The sequence below is a fragment of the Tupaia chinensis genome, unplaced genomic scaffold (assembly GCF_000334495.1).
Source record: "Tupaia chinensis unplaced genomic scaffold, TupChi_1.0 Scaffold143970_1, whole genome shotgun sequence".
Classification (NCBI taxonomy): Eukaryota; Metazoa; Chordata; class Mammalia; order Scandentia; family Tupaiidae; genus Tupaia; species Tupaia belangeri.
The window spans coordinates 269,708-286,689 of NW_006203821.1; the positions used below are offsets into that span (position 1 = coordinate 269,708).

The window sequence follows — 16,982 nt, forward strand, 5'->3', positions numbered from 1 at the left end:
TGCCCCATCCATGGTCCAATCAGCCCCTGCCAGTGTCTTCCTGTTCCGCAGATTTTCCCAAGGGGGAAAAAAATCATTCCAGGGCTGTGATGAAGACCTATGTTGTTCCTTTCCTGTCAGGTCAGGGAACTGTAACAGAGAAATGCAAGATAAAAGGACTAAAGGCTGTCATTTTATCTAATAACTCATTCCCTTGTTTCATACAATCAAAAGAGCTCTAACAGACCTAGGTTTAAAGGAGAAAGGGGGTTTCTTATGCAGTCTTCCTCTCTCTCAACCCATGTTTTAGCTTCAGATTTTATCTACATGATAGCAGAATCTTTCCTCTGTCCAAGTATTACCAGACCCAAAGAAGAGAGAAGCTATTCCTGGTTCCATGAAGTAGATGTTGCACGCTGCAGCCAATTTCCCCACAAGTTACCTAAGAAGGAAGCACACCTCGCCGTAGCACAGACTGACTTTTCTCCCACGTCAGTACAATCTGGTTTTATATTAAGAAAACACAGGTTGCCCTGCCTAACCTCTATGTACAACCTCTGTGGCACACCAAACTACAGTGCTAGAAGCCACGTGGCCAACTGAGGTTCATATTCCAGGCCCAGTAGACCTGAAACATGTCAGGTAAATGCCCACAAGGTCCTGACAAGCTGGAGGCCTAGGGGACGGGGGTTGTAGTGTGACACACTCTGTTGAGGATGATTTTCTCCCTCTCTCTCTCTCTTTCTCTCTCTCTCTCTCTTCCTCTCTCTCTCTCTCTAACACATGTATGCACTATCATGAATAAAATAAACTTTTAAAAAAATTAAAAAGCATATATTGTCCGTAACATTAAGATTCTGACCCTATTCTTTGCACAATGATAGCCTAACGTGATCATACTAAGGCATACATGACTTCTTCCTGAGCTTGCATTGGTTCTGGTAAGTCACCTAGCCCTGCCCAGGCCATGGCGCATGGGTGTGAACTCTAAATTCTGATCCCAACTCTCTCCACTGGGAGAAGGAAAGGGAGGTCTCCTCATTCCTTAACACATATGTTGGCATTCTAGCTCATATCTGGTGGCCTCAATTAATTTTACTGTAATATATCAAAATAACAAATTTGAACACAAAAGGGTGACATGCAGAACCCACGCAACAAATACACGTAACAAAAGAGAACATGCTGGAGCTCTGAGAGAGCAGATCCTTCTGCCACTCCACCCCATGCTCTCTGGGAGTCACCCTTATGACCAGAGGAGACCTAGAAATCTACTCACTGCAATATAAAGTAAGACATTGTAACAACCTCACCTCCAAATTGTAAATATATTGCTTTGGATCACCAAAAAGGATGTTTACACTAGACATTCTGACACTTACCACAAAACCAAGCCTCACCCCATTCCTGAAGCTCACCCTATCCATGACCTTCAGAGCTGAGAGCCCAGCCCCAGTCCCTGCCCCAACCCCAGGAATTGCCTCATCTAATTCTCTGGCCCTGACCCGTGCTCACCAACCAGGCCTCTATCTCGCCTACCAATTCCATCTAGGTCCACCTCCTGCCACACCTAGCCCTCCTAATCTTGGCAAGAATTTAATGGGCTATTTAGCCAAGCCCAGTCCCAGTCCTACTGACCCTTCCTGTGAAGTGCTGAATCTTTTGACCTGCCCATCAGGGCACACCCACTAGATTTGTTATATTCCTCCCAAAATCAAGCTTTAGCCTCCAGTCAGCTAAGCCCCATGGAGCACTGCTTCCTGAAGAAATGAAACAGACCAAGGACCCTGAGCTCACAGGCTCTATCCCCTTTCCCAGCCAATAAAGTGGTATTCTTTCTTTCTTCTTTTTTTTTTTTTTTTTTTTTTTTTTTTTTTGATAGGAGAGAATGACTTTTTTTTTTGCTTTAGGGTGCACGTGATGTGCTCGCCAAAGAGACAAAGAGAGAGAAAGCAAGAAATCCCCCCTGGGGGTCTAGCCACACCACAGTCACTTCTTCATTCTCTTCTCAAGATTTTGGACATGCACAAACATGAGCCCAGCGTGAGTTTCAAGCCACTAAGTCCAGGATTCAAACAATGGTTGGCCACATGGGAGTCCAGTGCCTTAAACTATGCCACCTGCTGGTCCTTAAGGTGGCTTTCTAGGACATGCTTCTCAAACTGATACGTACACATAAAGCACAGCAATAGTATCTGTAGATGGTGGGGAGGGAAAAAAAAAAAGAAACCATAACCTAATCAGAGTCCAGGAGCCCTCAGGAAAGCCATTCTAGGCAAAAAGGAGCCTGAGCTGAATGTAGCAAAGAAGGAAAGTCGAGTGACAAGTGGAAGACCCATGAGGCAGAGGAGCAGCCTGGCAAAGGCTCCATTATGGAACAGCTGGGTAGAAGAACTGTACATGTGTGGGGTGGTTGGAGCACAGTTGGGGTGGTTGGAGCACAGTTAAGAAGGGGGAAAGAACCTCCAAGAAGAGTCTGAGGCATTGATCAGGGCTGACCTCAGAGGACCTTGTCTGCTATATGAAGAAGCTTAGGCTTGATTCTGTGGACAATGAGGAACCATTTAGATTCTTTAAAAATATCATAGCATGGTCATGTTTAGATCTGGGGTCATGGTATTTGAAAACTAGAAACAGGAGCTCATTAGGAAGATGTTTCATGGCCCAGATAACCAATGACAGGGGCCTGAACTAAAACACTGATGGTTGGGAAAAGAAAGAAGGGACAGATTCAAGACATGTTTAGAAGTTATTTGGAAATGGGACCAGCAGTTAGTGTAATGGCTATGTCACTGGACTCCCATGTAGTCGACCACAGTTCGAGTCCTGGACCCGGTGGCTTAAACTAACGCTGGGCGCGTGTGCGTGCATGCCCAAGATCCCAAGAGGAGAATGGAGGAGAAGAGATTGTGGTGTGGCCATCTCCCCTGGGGGGGTGATTTCTTGCTTTCTATCTCTCTGTCTCTCTCTTTCTGCAGAGCGCTTGTGCCCTATAGCAAAAACCTCTCAAAAAAAATAAAAAAAGAAGTTATTTGGAAGTACATATAAGGATTTAGTGATTGACTGAATGGGGATGAGAATGAGAGAGTGAAGAATGGCTCCTTGGTTTTGGGGAACTTTGATGCATTCAACCAAAGCAGAGAGGACAGGCTGAGTTGCTGGTTTGGGGTGTAGGACTAGATCCCACCTCTGTGTGGACGGGTCTCGAATATTTATCTCTGGTCTAAAATACTCTTCAGAGTTCCAGATTCATATATTTCACTGTCCAGAGGATATTTCTACCTCAAAGTCAGCACACCAGAACCAAATTCATCATCTTTCAACAAAGAAAATTTTCCTTATTCTAGTAGATTGTATTCAGTGACTAAAGTCAGAATCCTTAGATTGACTTGTTGAGAATTATCAGTGCTTGGTGATTGCCAAAGGCTACTGGGGATTTATCGTTTAATGATACTGAGTTTCTGTTTGGAAAGATTTGAATGTTCTGGAGATAGGGCCAGCAGGTGGCGTGCTTGTTAAGGCAGCTGGATTCCCACATGACCAACTGCAGTCTGAGTGTCAGACCCGGTGTCTTGAAAATCTTACTAGGCACATGTGTGTGTGTGCCCAAGGTCTAAGAGGAGAATGGAGAAGAAGAGACTGTGGCATGGCCATCTCCCCTGGGAAATGATATCTCACTTTCCCTCTCTCGAGCACTCTCTGTCTCTCTCCTCTCTAGCAAGTCTATGTTCTCTATGGTAAAAACCCAGAAAACAAAAAGTTCTGGAGATTAATGATGGTGATGGCTACACAAAAATGTAAATGTGTTTAGTTTCACTGAACTAGACCTATTAAGAAGGTCATTTTTATGTTGTATATATTTAACAAGAATGATTTTAAATTAAAAAAAGAATTATCAATGCTACCTACTTAACACCTGTATAAATATCCCCCTCTCTGTCCCCGTTACTATTGCTTTATTTCTCAGTACCACCTCCTTGGACCACTGTAAATCATCTCTGACCTGGTCTCTTTGTTTCCATTTTTTCCCCCTGAAATCAGACATCAGAGAAATGTTTCCAACAGGCTAATCTGACCATATGACTGCTTTCCTTTTCCTGTAGGGCAAGAGTCAGATCCCTGAGATTGATGTAGAAGACCCCACTAATGAACAGACGTTTCTCAATGATGTGGACCTTTTATTGGTCTATCGCACAAATATGTATTGAATGGTCCCTGGGATGTCACTACTAATGGCCCTGAGAGTGAAGAGGAAAACACACTCTGACACTTTAGCTAGACACCGTTTCACAAGAAGAAACACAGATTTAAAATTAGAGACAGGCCAGCAGGTGGCGCAGTTCCAGTCCTGGACCTGGCGGCTTGAAACACACCAGACACTTGTGCATGTGTGCCCAAAATCCCAAGAGGAGAATGGAGGAGAAGGGACTATGGTGTAGCCATCCCCCCCGGGGTGTGATTTCTCACTTTCTGTCTCTCCGACTTTCTCTGTCTCTCCAGCGAGCACACATGACCTAGAGCAAAAAATTTCTCAAAAATAAATAAATAAATATAATCAGAGACAAATAAGATAATTATAAATGTGATAAATCCATTCAGTGTTTTTTTGACACATGTTTCTCCAGATCTACTACTCGTCAGGCACCATGCTAGGTGCTAGACGTGTGGTGATAAGAAAAAAAAGACACACTTCTCGCTCTTCTGGGGCTTACAGACAGACACTAGTTGGATAATAACAGCAGTAGACAGTAACTGCCAACTGAGCTAAGGGCTCTTGACCGAGACTGGTGAAGGGGAGGCTTGATATAAGATCTGAGAGGTGAGTAGAAAATAACTAGGCAAGAGGGAGGAGAGACTGCTGAAGAGCAAGCAGTAGATCAGACAAAGGACAAGGTCATTGGTTCTGAAGACAGAAGGAGTGACAGTAAGAGGAGCTGAAAGACTGCGTGGCTGAAACGGAGGGTAGCCTGACAGGTAGGCAGACGTCACTCATGCGGGGCCTCGTGGTCCACAGCAAAGAGTGCAAATTTTGTGCTAAAGATAACAAGTATTCAGTAAAGGACTTTAAGCAGTGGATGGAATTAGAGAGAGCAGTGATGAGGCTATCGTAGCGGGCCAGGCAGGAGGAGGGTCAGGTCTGGTCTCGGGTTGTGCCAGTGAAGTTAAAAGGAGTTCACGGAATTAATAAACTGGGAAACAGAGCCGACAGGACTTACAGATGGCTTGGATATCGGAATTAGAAAAAAGGAAAAATAAAAAATGATTCCCAGGAATTGTATTAGAATTTTTTTAGGTTTGAATACTGTGGTTGCATTAGTTTTAACTTACATATCTTATCTCTTTTCTTCTCTTTTCTTTTTTTAATTGCCAGAGGGTTGATGTGCTCACCAGAGAGAGACAGAGGGATAAATTAAAAAAAGAATTATCAATGCTACCTACTTAACACCTGTATAAATATCCCCCTCTCTGTCCCCGTTACTATTGCTTTATTTCTCAGTACCACCTCCTTGGACCACTGTAAATCATCTCTGACCTGGTCTCTTTGTTTCCATTTTTTCCCCCTGAAATCAGACATCAGAGAAATGTTTCCAACAGGCTAATCTGACCATATGACTGCTTTCCTTTTCCTGTAGGGCAAGAGTCAGATCCCTGAGATTGATGTAGAAGACCCCACTAATGAACAGACGTTTCTCAATGATGTGGACCTTTTATTGGTCTATCGCACAAATATGTATTGAATGGTCCCTGGGATGTCACTACTAATGGCCCTGAGAGTGAAGAGGAAAACACACTCTGACACTTTAGCTAGACACCGTTTCACAAGAAGAAACACAGATTTAAAATTAGAGACAGGCCAGCAGGTGGCGCAGTTCCAGTCCTGGACCTGGCGGCTTGAAACACACCAGACACTTGTGCATGTGTGCCCAAAATCCCAAGAGGAGAATGGAGGAGAAGGGACTATGGTGTAGCCATCCCCCCCGGGGTGTGATTTCTCACTTTCTGTCTCTCCGACTTTCTCTGTCTCTCCAGCGAGCACACATGACCTAGAGCAAAAAATTTCTCAAAAATAAATAAATAAATATAATCAGAGACAAATAAGATAATTATAAATGTGATAAATCCATTCAGTGTTTTTTTGACACATGTTTCTCCAGATCTACTACTCGTCAGGCACCATGCTAGGTGCTAGACGTGTGGTGATAAGAAAAAAAAGACACACTTCTCGCTCTTCTGGGGCTTACAGACAGACACTAGTTGGATAATAACAGCAGTAGACAGTAACTGCCAACTGAGCTAAGGGCTCTTGACCGAGACTGGTGAAGGGGAGGCTTGATATAAGATCTGAGAGGTGAGTAGAAAATAACTAGGCAAGAGGGAGGAGAGACTGCTGAAGAGCAAGCAGTAGATCAGACAAAGGACAAGGTCATTGGTTCTGAAGACAGAAGGAGTGACAGTAAGAGGAGCTGAAAGACTGCGTGGCTGAAACGGAGGGTAGCCTGACAGGTAGGCAGACGTCACTCATGCGGGGCCTCGTGGTCCACAGCAAAGAGTGCAAATTTTGTGCTAAAGATAACAAGTATTCAGTAAAGGACTTTAAGCAGTGGATGGAATTAGAGAGAGCAGTGATGAGGCTATCGTAGCGGGCCAGGCAGGAGGAGGGTCAGGTCTGGTCTCGGGTTGTGCCAGTGAAGTTAAAAGGAGTTCACGGAATTAATAAACTGGGAAACAGAGCCGACAGGACTTACAGATGGCTTGGATATCGGAATTAGAAAAAAGGAAAAATAAAAAATGATTCCCAGGAATTGTATTAGAATTTTTTTAGGTTTGAATACTGTGGTTGCATTAGTTTTAACTTACATATCTTATCTCTTTTCTTCTCTTTTCTTTTTTTAATTGCCAGAGGGTTGATGTGCTCACCAGAGAGAGACAGAGGGATACCCGGAGAGACAGAGAGTAGCCCCCAAAGGAGTGGTCACATTGCAAGCCCTTCTCTATTTCTCCATCCTGTTTGGATTTGTGCATGCATGCACACCTGGCATGTTTTGTTTGTTTGTTTGTTTGTTTTTGAGAGGTTTACGCTATAGGGTACATGCGCTCGCCAGACAGACAGACAGAGACAGAAAGACAGAAAGCGAGAAATCACCCCCCAGGGTGGATGGCCACGCCGCAATCCCTTCTCCTCCGTTCTCTTCTCAGGATCTTGGGCACACACGCACACGCGCCCAGTGTGAGTTTAAGCCACTGGGTCCGAGACACGAACTGCGGTCAACTGCGTGAGAGTCCAGCGACATAGCCATTACACTAACTGCTGGTCCCAGACCTGGCATGTTTTTCAGACTGCCAGGGCTGGGATTCAAACCAGTCAGCCATGTGAGTTCTGATTCCCTTAACCACTGCACTACAGGGCCAGCCCAAGTTACATAGCTTTCAAAAAGGTATATAAATATATATATACATATATACACACACACACACACACATATAAAAAATGCTAGCACATGGATGAACCTTGGAAGCATTATGCTGAGTGAAAAAAAAGTCACAAAGGTCACATATGATATGATTCCAATTATATGAAATGTCTGAAATAGGTAACTCCATAAAGACTCAAAGTAGCTTGGAATTTGTCTACAGGAAATAGGGGCTGGCAGGTGACGTGGTGATTAAGAGCACTAGACTCCCACATGGCTGACTGCGGCTCAAGTTCCAAACTGGGCGGCTTGCTCTCTCACTTTCTCTCTCTCTCTCTCGCTCTCTCGCTCTCTCGCTCTCTCGCTCCTCTCGCCCCTCTCGCTCCTCTCTCTCTCTGTGGTCAAATTAAAATAAATGACGGGACCAGCAGATGGTGTAATGGCTAAGTAACCGGGTTCCCATGTAGTTGACCACAGTTCAAGTACCGGACCCAGTGGCTTAAACTCACACCAGGTGTGTGTGCATGAGTGCCCACGATCCCAAGAGAATGGAGGAGAAGGGATTGTGGCATGGCCATGCCCCTGGGGGGTGATTTCTCACTTTCTGTCTCTCTATCTCTCTGTCTTTCTGGCAAGTGCACGTGCCCTATAGCAGAAACCTCTCCACAAAAGGTGGGACTGGGGAAAGGGAGAAAGCTTGGGGGAATGAAGATAACTTAGTAGGTGCAGAGTTTCTTTCGGGGTGGAAGGTTCTAAAATTGTTGGTGGTGGTAGCTGTACAAGTCTGTGAATTTACTAAAAAACACTGGATTGTGTAATTTAAGTGGATGAATTTTATGATAAATGAATTATATCTTAGTAAACTCTTTTGGGGGGGGGAAAAAGTCAGGATGAGAAACCTTGAGAAGGTAAAAGGGTATTCAATACAGATAGAGCAAGACTGACCCAGAGTAATGACAAAATGAAAGGACTGAAAGCTATCACTTTAAATCAATAAAATGTGAAAAACAAAAAAAAGTCATGGAAAACAAATGTAGATACCAGAGACACTGTGGGAGGAGGGTGGGAAATGGCAGAGGGTGAGAGGTCGGGAATTGGGGCGAGAGGGGTAGAGACTGTTCAGAGTAACAACGTGTCTGTTTGTAAAAAAGGAGGGAAAGATGATTAAAAAAAAAATGCAGGTAATATGTAGGTACAAAATACTACCATTTGTGAAAAGAGAATATGTATATGTAAATACAAATATGCATCGAAACTTACGATGTGTGTGTTACCTGCTCATTCCCAGCACATCGCCAGGAGTCACAAGATACTTGTGATGTGGGACCAGCAGTTGGAGTAACAGCTATGTCGCTGGACTCCAGTGTAGTCGACTGCAGTTCGAGTCCCAGACCTGGTGGCTTAAACTCACATCAGGCGCACATGCATGCATGCCCAGGATCCCGAGAGGAGAATGAAGGAGAAGGGATTGTGGTGTGACCATCCCCTCGGGGGGTGATTTCTCGCTTTCTGTCTCTTTGTCTCTCTCTGGTGAGCACATGTGCCCTATAGCAAAAGTCTCTCCAAAAAGAAGAAAAAAAAAGATACTTGTGATGTGATATGATATTTAGTTCCTCCAGAGAGATTGGAGACTTTCCCGTGTAATCCTTTTTGGGTTTTTTTTTTCCATTTTGAGCCATGTGAATGTATTATGTTTTCAAAATAAATTGTTTAATAATTTTTTAAATAAATAAAATATACCTTCTCTAAAACTACTCTCCAATCTCACTTCCCATTTCCTCTACTCGTCTCATTCTCCACTAAACCAAACTGCTCACCCTTTCCAGAAAGGAGCAGGCAGCCTCTGTCCCATACACCCCCACTCTGCTCCCATACCCCCCCACGCTTTCCTGTGCCGGGAGCACCCTTGCTCCACCCTCTGAAGTTCCTCCTTCGTCTCCCAGTTGACTGGCAAGTCCTGCCTCTCTTCACATACTTCAGAAGTCACTGCGCCATGCAGCGTTCCAAACAGCCTTCTCCCTGCGGCTCTCCTGGAATAGCAATTCTTCATGCATGTGTCTGTGGCCTCCGGAGGACAGGAGCTCTGAGGACAGGAGCTTGCACCCCTCCTGTGGGGAGAATCATCAGCTCCTTTGCAGTTCGCAACAGAAGCAAAGCACAGAGAAGACTGTGTCGAAGTGTGACAGAGGGGCTCACAGAAACCCCTCTCCCGGGCAGAGGCACAGGGCCATCCTGGCTGTGGCAGCTCTGTGCAGGAAATGCCGCTTTTGCCAAACAGCTCGTTTCCACCTAGCGCAGGAGTTTCCCCAGACTGTTTCTCTAAGGTTCCCTCTGGCCAAGGCAGATCCATCAGCAGGTCTGTCTGTCCAGACAAAGGCAGTGGACTTGGACAGAATGTCCTCCCAAACAGGAACTTTGTTTAAAATCACTCCTCCCCAAGAGGCCACCCATGGCTCTGGGAACTGTAGCTCAGGTCACTTTCAAACTACAATTTCCCTGTTATATAATGTCACTTTGTTGGTTTTCTTTTCTCTAAAGAAAATTTCCTTTAGACACAATGTAGTTGGTATTCAACCTTCAGGACCATCTGTGGGGAGAGGCCCCCAAGGCACTGAGGGAGGCTTCAGCCAAAAGAGAAGTTATCACTTAATAACCTGGAGACTTTCTTAGAAGAGAGACCTGGGACTGGCCCCTGAGAGTTCTCTGTCCAGTGGTGATCTCTGGCCTGGTCCTGAAGCCTCGAGAGTACTGCCCTGGGTGTAATCTAGGTCCCTGGAGCTGTGAGGAGACCTAGGGTCACCTGCCTCCTGCTGCTTGCTTCACTCTTGTCAGATCACCTGATGCAGAAGAGGAAGCCTAAGAACTGTGTAAGACCCCTGCAGTCTCTCCTTGTCTCCCCATTCTATAGATGAGAAATGGAGAATAAGCACTTTCCCAGCAGCAAGATGTAAGACTAGAATCCAGATCCCCCAAACTCTTCTTTCCCACTCTTCCTTTTATAAATTCCCTTCCTCTCTTCTATTTCTGGGGCCACTAGGCCCTGCCTTTTTTTTTTTTTTTTTTTTTTAAGAGAGGTTTTTGCTATAGGGCATATATGCTTGCCAGAAAGACAGAGACAGAGAGACAGAAAGCGAGAAATCACCTCCCAGGGGGGATGGCCACGCTGCAGTCCCTTCTCTATTCTCCTCTCGGGATCTTGGGCACGCATGAACACATGCCCAGCATGAGTTTAAGCTGCCGGATCCGGGACTCAAACCGCAGTTGACTACGTGGGAGTCCAGCGACGTAACCATAACGCCATCTGTTGATTCCTAGACCCCACACTTTATAATAAACACTTGCACAAAATACTTTTCTTTTGCCAAGTAATCTCTTTCCTCTTTCTGGTCAGGCCTTGCCCTGAACTTTCTATGCTTGACTTCCATCTCGGGCACAGCTCACGAAGCCCTAGGGGTGTGCCGCAGACAACCAACCGGAATCTTCCACTTGCATAACCTAAGGGGACCTGAGGACAGAATGAGGCCAGGACGCCCCCACAAGACAGCTCTGCCTCTCCCACTCAGCACCAACAAGACTGTGATCTGAGAGGCAGCCTCTTCCTCTCTCCCCCGGCCCTCTGAGGTGAGTTATACCCTGCCCTCTTCAGCTGGGCAGAGCACCTGGAAGAAAACCCAGGAACATGGGCACCACCTGTCTCTTTGCCCCACATTAAACTTGCTGAAGAGCCTGCGGGGCTGTGGGACCTGCGCCCTCTGGAGCAATTCCATACACTCGCTCCACCTGGCAGAAAGGAAATTGCCCAGCAGGAGGCAAGGCGCAAAGTCCTCTTAGCCGTGTGCAGAGGTGGGGCAGAGAGAAAAGGTCAGTTTTTCCCACAGGAGCAGCGCACAGAGCCAGTCCACCATGGACGCCCTAGTCCGACTCCTGCAGCTGCTGGTGCTGGTGCTGACCCTGCCCCTGCACCTGATGGCTCTGCTGGGCTGCTGGCAGCCTCTGTGCAAAAGCTACTTCCCCTACCTGATGGCCACGCTGACAGCCAGGAGCAACCGCAAGATGGAGAGCAAGAAACGGGAGCTCTTTGATCAGATAAAGGCATTGACGGGAGCCTCCGGGAAGGTGGCCCTCCTGGAGCTGGGCTGTGGCACTGGCGCCAACTTCCAGTTCTACCCGCCAGGCTGCAGGGTCACCTGCGTGGACCCAAATCCCCACTTTGAGAAGTTCCTGACAAAGAGCATGGCTGAGAACAGGCACCTCCACTACGAGCGGTTTGTGGTGGCTCACGGAGAGGACATGAAACAACTGGCTGATGGCTCCATGGATGCGGTGGTCTGCACCCTAGTGCTGTGCTCTGTGCAAAGCCCGAGGAGGGTCCTACAGGAGGTCCAGCGGGTGCTGAGGCCGGTGAGCAGAGCGGGAAGGGGATGATCATGGGGCAGGCAAATGGCATCTCACCCCAGCATTCCGGGTCCCAGGATGGGGGAATCAGATGTACTGGCACGTTAGACACCCCCCATCTGCCCCCACCTGCTGAGTAGGAGATTTGCCCAGTGCCATGGTGGGGCACAGTGGAGAATCACCTAACACAGAGGGCCGGGGAGGGACGCTGGAGGACACCTAATGAAGTGATGTGCACATCAAGGTCTGAGGGATTGAGTAGGGTGGGGAATGAGGGGAATTAAAAATGTTCTAGGTGGGACCAGCAGATGGCATAATGGTTATGTCACTGGGCTCCCACATAGTCGACAGTGATTCAAGTCCCAGACCTGGCTGCTTAAAACTCATGCCAGGTGGGTGCATGCCCAAGCGGAGAATGGAGGAGAAGGGATTGGGTGGGGGAGGGGGTGATTTCTCCCTTTCTGTCTCTCTGGGGAGTGCACACACCCTATCACAAAAAATCTCTCCAAAAAAAAAAAAAAAATGCTCTCAGAGAACTTTTAGGGAGAGCAGAGCCATAAGATTTTGAACTGGGTGTGGAGAGAATGGAATCCTAGTTTCAGGCAAGAGCAACCAAGGTGAAAGTGCCTTGTGCTAAGAAAGAGAAACCAGTTTTAGACTTGGGTCCAAAGCGCTGCCAAGAGAGCTGCGCGGTGAGGCCGCATAGTGGTCAGAATCCAGACCTGAAAGTCAGGAAAAGATGCTTCCTGGAGATATAAATTTGGACATCACTAGCTTGGAGCTGGTGATTCAGAGCATGAGGCGAACAAGACCCCCTAGCTAGAGTACAGTGAGGAGAGAAGGGCTTGAGGAAGCCAGCTTTGGAAAGAAGTTGCGTCTGAGGTTTCCCCCAGGGAACATCCCCTGACTGTTCTCAGAGAGGTTCACTGAGAGATCCAGGAAGCAGTTGATGTGTGTATCTGAGTCTCAGATAGAGAACGGCACGTGTGTCTCTGTGTGGAATGAGACATCTGCTCCTGTTTCCCCATCTCCCGTCGGGTCTGCCCTCGGCTCTGCAGTCCTCCTGGTCATCCTTAACCAACCTCTCGCCATGGGTCCCCAGGCATCATGAAGGGGAGAGGAGCAGGGGATGCAGCAAGTATCAGGCTCCACAGACTCAGAGCAGAGACTCGCTTCACCAGAAAGGTTGACCAGGCGTACCAGCAGTCAGGTAGAGAAGGGGGAGGGTGGGACCGAGCACACAGCTGACGTTCACTCTCTCCCCTCCCAGGGAGGAGTACTGTTTTTCTGGGAGCATGTGGCTGAGCCGCGTGGAAGCTGGGCCTTCATGTGGCAGCAGGTTTTAGAGCCTACTTGGAAACACATTGGGGACGGCTGCCACCTCACCAGAGAGACCTGGAAGGATCTTGAGAATGCCCGGTTCTCTGAAGTCCAAATGGAACGACAGCCCCCTCCCTTCAAGTGGCTTCCTGTTGGACCCCACATCATGGGAAAGGCTGTGAAATAACTTGCCCTGAGCCCCCAAGGTAGCCATTCTCTCCCTCTCTGCCTCTAGTCAGAATAAGTCACCCACTGGGCCAGCCAATGGCCTGGTAGTTAAGGCATCTGGATCCCACATTCCAACCACAGTTTGAGTCCCAGTCCCAGACCCAGTGGCTTGAAAAATGTACCCGGCACGTGTGCGTGTGTGCCCAAAATCCTCAGAGGAGAATGGAGAAAGGACTGCGGCATGGCCATCCCCCCTGGGGCTATGTTCTCACTTTCTCTCCTCTTTCTGTCTCCAGGAGCATATGTGCCCTATAGCAAAACTTAAAAAAAAAAGGACTAAGCCATCCACCAGCCGAGTCTATCCTCTAACAAGAGGGATCAAGTAGAAGGAACGGGAAGCCTGCCCCACTCTGCCAGGGGAAGCCTAGCTTCAATCTCTCCTTGCACAGGGAAAAAGCTCAGTTTCTACCCTGAGGAGGAGGCGGTTTACCCGGTCTTATCCTTACCTGCATATCCACTCCCTAGGACAGCTCCCTGATCCTCCTCTTGTTCCCACAGTAAACTTCTCCCCATCCTCCTTCTGAGGCTACGTCATGTGTTTTAAAAAGTCAGGGGACATTGGGACCAGCAGTTAGTGTAATGGCTATGTCGCTGGACTCCCATGTAGCCGACCGTGGTTCGCATCCCAGACTCGGTGGCTTAAAACTCACTCCGGACGCGTGTGTGTGCGTGCCCAAGATCCCAAGAAGAGAATGAAGGAGAAGGGATTGCGGTGTGGTCATCCCCCCCCTCCCCAGGGCTGGGAGTGAAGAAGCTAGGCAGCTTTCTGTCTCTCGGTCTCTCTCTGTCTGTCTGGCGAGCGCACGCACCCTATAGCAAAAACCTCTCCAAAAACAAACAAACAAAAAAGTCAGGGGACATGCCCTCTGTCCCTTTACCCTCCCTCCCCACTACCACCTTTATCCCGAGCTGTGAGGGTGCCAGAGAGCGTCAGAGGCCCTGGGGATGAGAGAATAGAGTTCAGTAAAGACACCAGAGGGTTTGTCCTCAAATATTTTTTAATAAATAGACAAAACTCACTAGACTGAGACAGCGAACTAAGGTCAGAGAAGGGAAACTAGGGTGGGAGGAGCCCCTGAGTCAGCGACACAACCTCCTCCCTGACCCCCTAGGGTAAGGCACTTTCGGGAGACAGGTCCTTGGGGCTCTGCTATGCAGGGTGAATGGGGAGGGAGGGGTTAGGATCCCTTCTCCCACCTTTGCACCAGGACATCCCTGCCCTTCTCACCCCACCCCACAGCCCCATCCCTGATTTGTCCCCTTTCGTCTCACAGCATTCTAAAGAGAAGTTTGGGTGGGGGGCTGGGTGATTCTCATGGGTGGGGGAGATCCTTGCCCCTGAGGAAGCAGATCCTGGCAAATCTTGATGTGACACCAGCAACTCACTCTGCCCTCTTCATGCCGAGGATCCATCTTGGGGAAGGGGTGGAGGAGACCCATGGGCAGGCTGGGAGTGAAGAAGCTAGGCAGTGGCTGGGACAGGATGCCTTTCGGGGCCCAGCTCAGGGTTCCCATCGGCAGCCAGGATAGGGTGTGTATCGGGGCCTTCTCGCCGGGGGGTGCCCCAATTGTTCCTCAGGATGGTGCCTGTCTTCTCTTCCTTGAACTGCTGACGGTCTTCCCGAGGGATCTTCACCGCATGGTACTGGGGCACGGTGGCCTCAGGCCGCTTCGCCCGCTTGAAGAATCCCATCTATCAGGACATCAGGTCAAACCGTGAGGCGTCTACCCAGCCCAGAGGCCCAGCTCAGCTCAGCCCAACTCCTTGCCTCACCGTCCCTTAGACAGAAACAACCCTTGCAGCAGAAAGGAGACAGGCTGGGCAGCACTCGTTGTGCCCCTTCAGTGCTGGGTCCCCAGGCTGTCATTCACAGCGAGAGAAAGACCAGGAGGGGGTCCAAGGTGCAAGATCAAGGCCATCCCCATTGGCCCCTGAAAGGAACTTGAAGTTGGAACATTAGGACCTCTGACTCCGAAGGTTTCCACCACCTGAGCTGCTTAAGAGACCAAACAGCATCCCTCAGAACACAAAGAATCTGAGGAAGAAGGGCACCCTCGACCCTCGCACACCTGGAACAATGCTTCTCAAGCCTCAAACATACACACCCTGTGTTCCTGTACACTGGGCAGCGTCCCCTCAGGGCAGGCACTCCCATCCATGGACACAATAGTCTAGCCCCTACCTTCATTATGACCACGCTGGCTTTCACCGAGGTGGTAATGTGGCCCTATGCTTTCACACCCAGGACTGTCCAAGTCTCCTACATGCACAGACTGTGTGGCAGCTCCTTGCACATTCATGTCTGCACCCTCATGCCCATAGAGACGACATGCACAGAACTTCCCACATGCTCACGGCCCATGAGCCGCACCCCTCTGTGCATGCCCCAGGCTGTGTATACTCACCTTTATAACCTCACCCTCTAGTCACCTCTCGGCTCAGTTCCCAGGTCTCTTACCACCCTCATGCAGTCTTATCTCTTCACCCTGGGTATTCCTGCCCATCTGAATGCTGGGAGCTCTCCTTAAACTCACACACATACACGCCTATACGTACACACATATTTGCACACACACACATGCACACACGCAACAGTTACCCCACAGTCCCTGGACCCCCAGCTTCCACAGCTGAGGGCTGCACAGCCAGATGGGCCCGGTGATAGTTGGTGGGGAAAGATGAGCTCTGGCTGCTCCGGTGGAAAAAGCCACACTGGGATGCCGACGGAGGAGGAGGGCAAAAGAGGCAAAGGATGGGATGACTGAGGAAGGATGGGTGCCCTTCTCTCTGCTTTGTCTCTTGGCCACAGGAGCAGGGGTGGCATCCAGAGGCCAGTTTCACAAAGGCATCCATCCCCCCTAAGATTGGGCAGGTTCCCAACAACATGGATGCCACTCCAGAGCCTGGCACACTGATGATTCACATTTGCCAAAGGGTGCGCTCCGGTTGTGATTGGTCCCAAGGGGTAGGCAGGGAAGGACAGTTCTCCAGAAAGCCCCAAGGACATGCATAGTGGCATGTAGCTCAGGGTATGACCCCTGGCGATGGACCCAATGCTCTGTGCTGACGTGTGCATGTGCATGCTTTTCTGCTGAGCCCCAGATGCCAGTCTAATCTGCACACAGCTCTGTGTGTACAAGAATGGCGCTAGCGGAGCCTGGTATGCAGAAGTTCAGAGTTCAGCCCTGTGGCCATTCCCTGGAGGTAGTTCTCCACACTTGTTGGCCTTCAGTGCCACATTCCAATTAAACCAGACCACACCTCCCTGCCTCCATGTCTTAGCTATCATGGTCCTACTGGAAGGCTCAGGCCCCACCCACCCATCTCCCACATCCACACCCTACTACCCCATCTTCTAAGGCCCCACTCCCGGCTACCTCCTCTCGAGCCTTTTGTCCTCTGAATTCCCATTGCACTTTCTCAATCAGCACCTTCGGTCTTATCCTTGACTGCATGCATTACCCCCTCTAGACTATAAACCCCCTGAGGACAAGAGCTGCACCTGACTGATCCTTGAAACAGCTGGGGCCTGGTAGAACTCCTGGCACCCACAGAATAAGTGCTGAATACAGAGTGAGCGAGAGGACCACAGTACAAAGGCTGCCCACCTGACCTGCCCCCATCAGCCCACCCCTCCCCGAGCCTCA

At 48.8% G+C, this 16,982-nt stretch overlaps 2 protein-coding genes across 3 annotated transcripts in view; one reads left to right on the forward strand and one right to left on the reverse strand.

Moving 5' to 3' along the window:
- Window positions 1-11,117: 11,117 nt before the first annotated feature.
- On the forward strand, window positions 11,118-16,892 carry TMT1B (thiol methyltransferase 1B). 2 transcript variants are annotated; one of them, XM_006165560.3, is made up of 3 exons: window positions 11,118-11,792; window positions 13,057-13,312; window positions 16,807-16,892. In XM_006165560.3, the coding sequence occupies exons 1-2, from the start codon at window positions 11,295-11,297 to the stop codon at window positions 13,291-13,293; spliced, it is 735 nt and encodes a 244-aa protein (XP_006165622.1). In that variant the 5' UTR covers window positions 11,118-11,294; the 3' UTR covers window positions 13,294-13,312; window positions 16,807-16,892. The 2 variants fall into 2 exon arrangements, with proteins under 2 accessions (XP_006165622.1, XP_006165623.1); XM_006165561.3 differs by lacking the exon at window positions 16,807-16,892 and adding an exon at window positions 13,571-13,851.
- Window positions 14,377-16,982, reverse strand: part of ITGA7 (integrin subunit alpha 7) — a 24,592-nt gene continuing 21,986 nt past the window's right edge. The window contains 1 exon segment of the mRNA XM_027767143.1: window positions 14,377-15,027. Coding sequence (XP_027622944.1) covers window positions 14,797-15,027 — 231 coding nt within the window. The 3' untranslated portion in view covers window positions 14,377-14,796.

Bases quoted from the DNA above. Each gene is read 5' to 3' on its own strand.
- TMT1B (XM_006165560.3), top strand. From the start codon at position 11,295: ATGGACGCCCTAGTCCGACTCCTGCAGCTGCTGGTGCTGGTGCTGACC. The intron at 11,793-13,056 runs GTGAGCAGAGCG...CTCCCCTCCCAG, and splicing joins TCCAGCGGGTGCTGAGGCCG to GGAGGAGTACTGTTTTTCTG.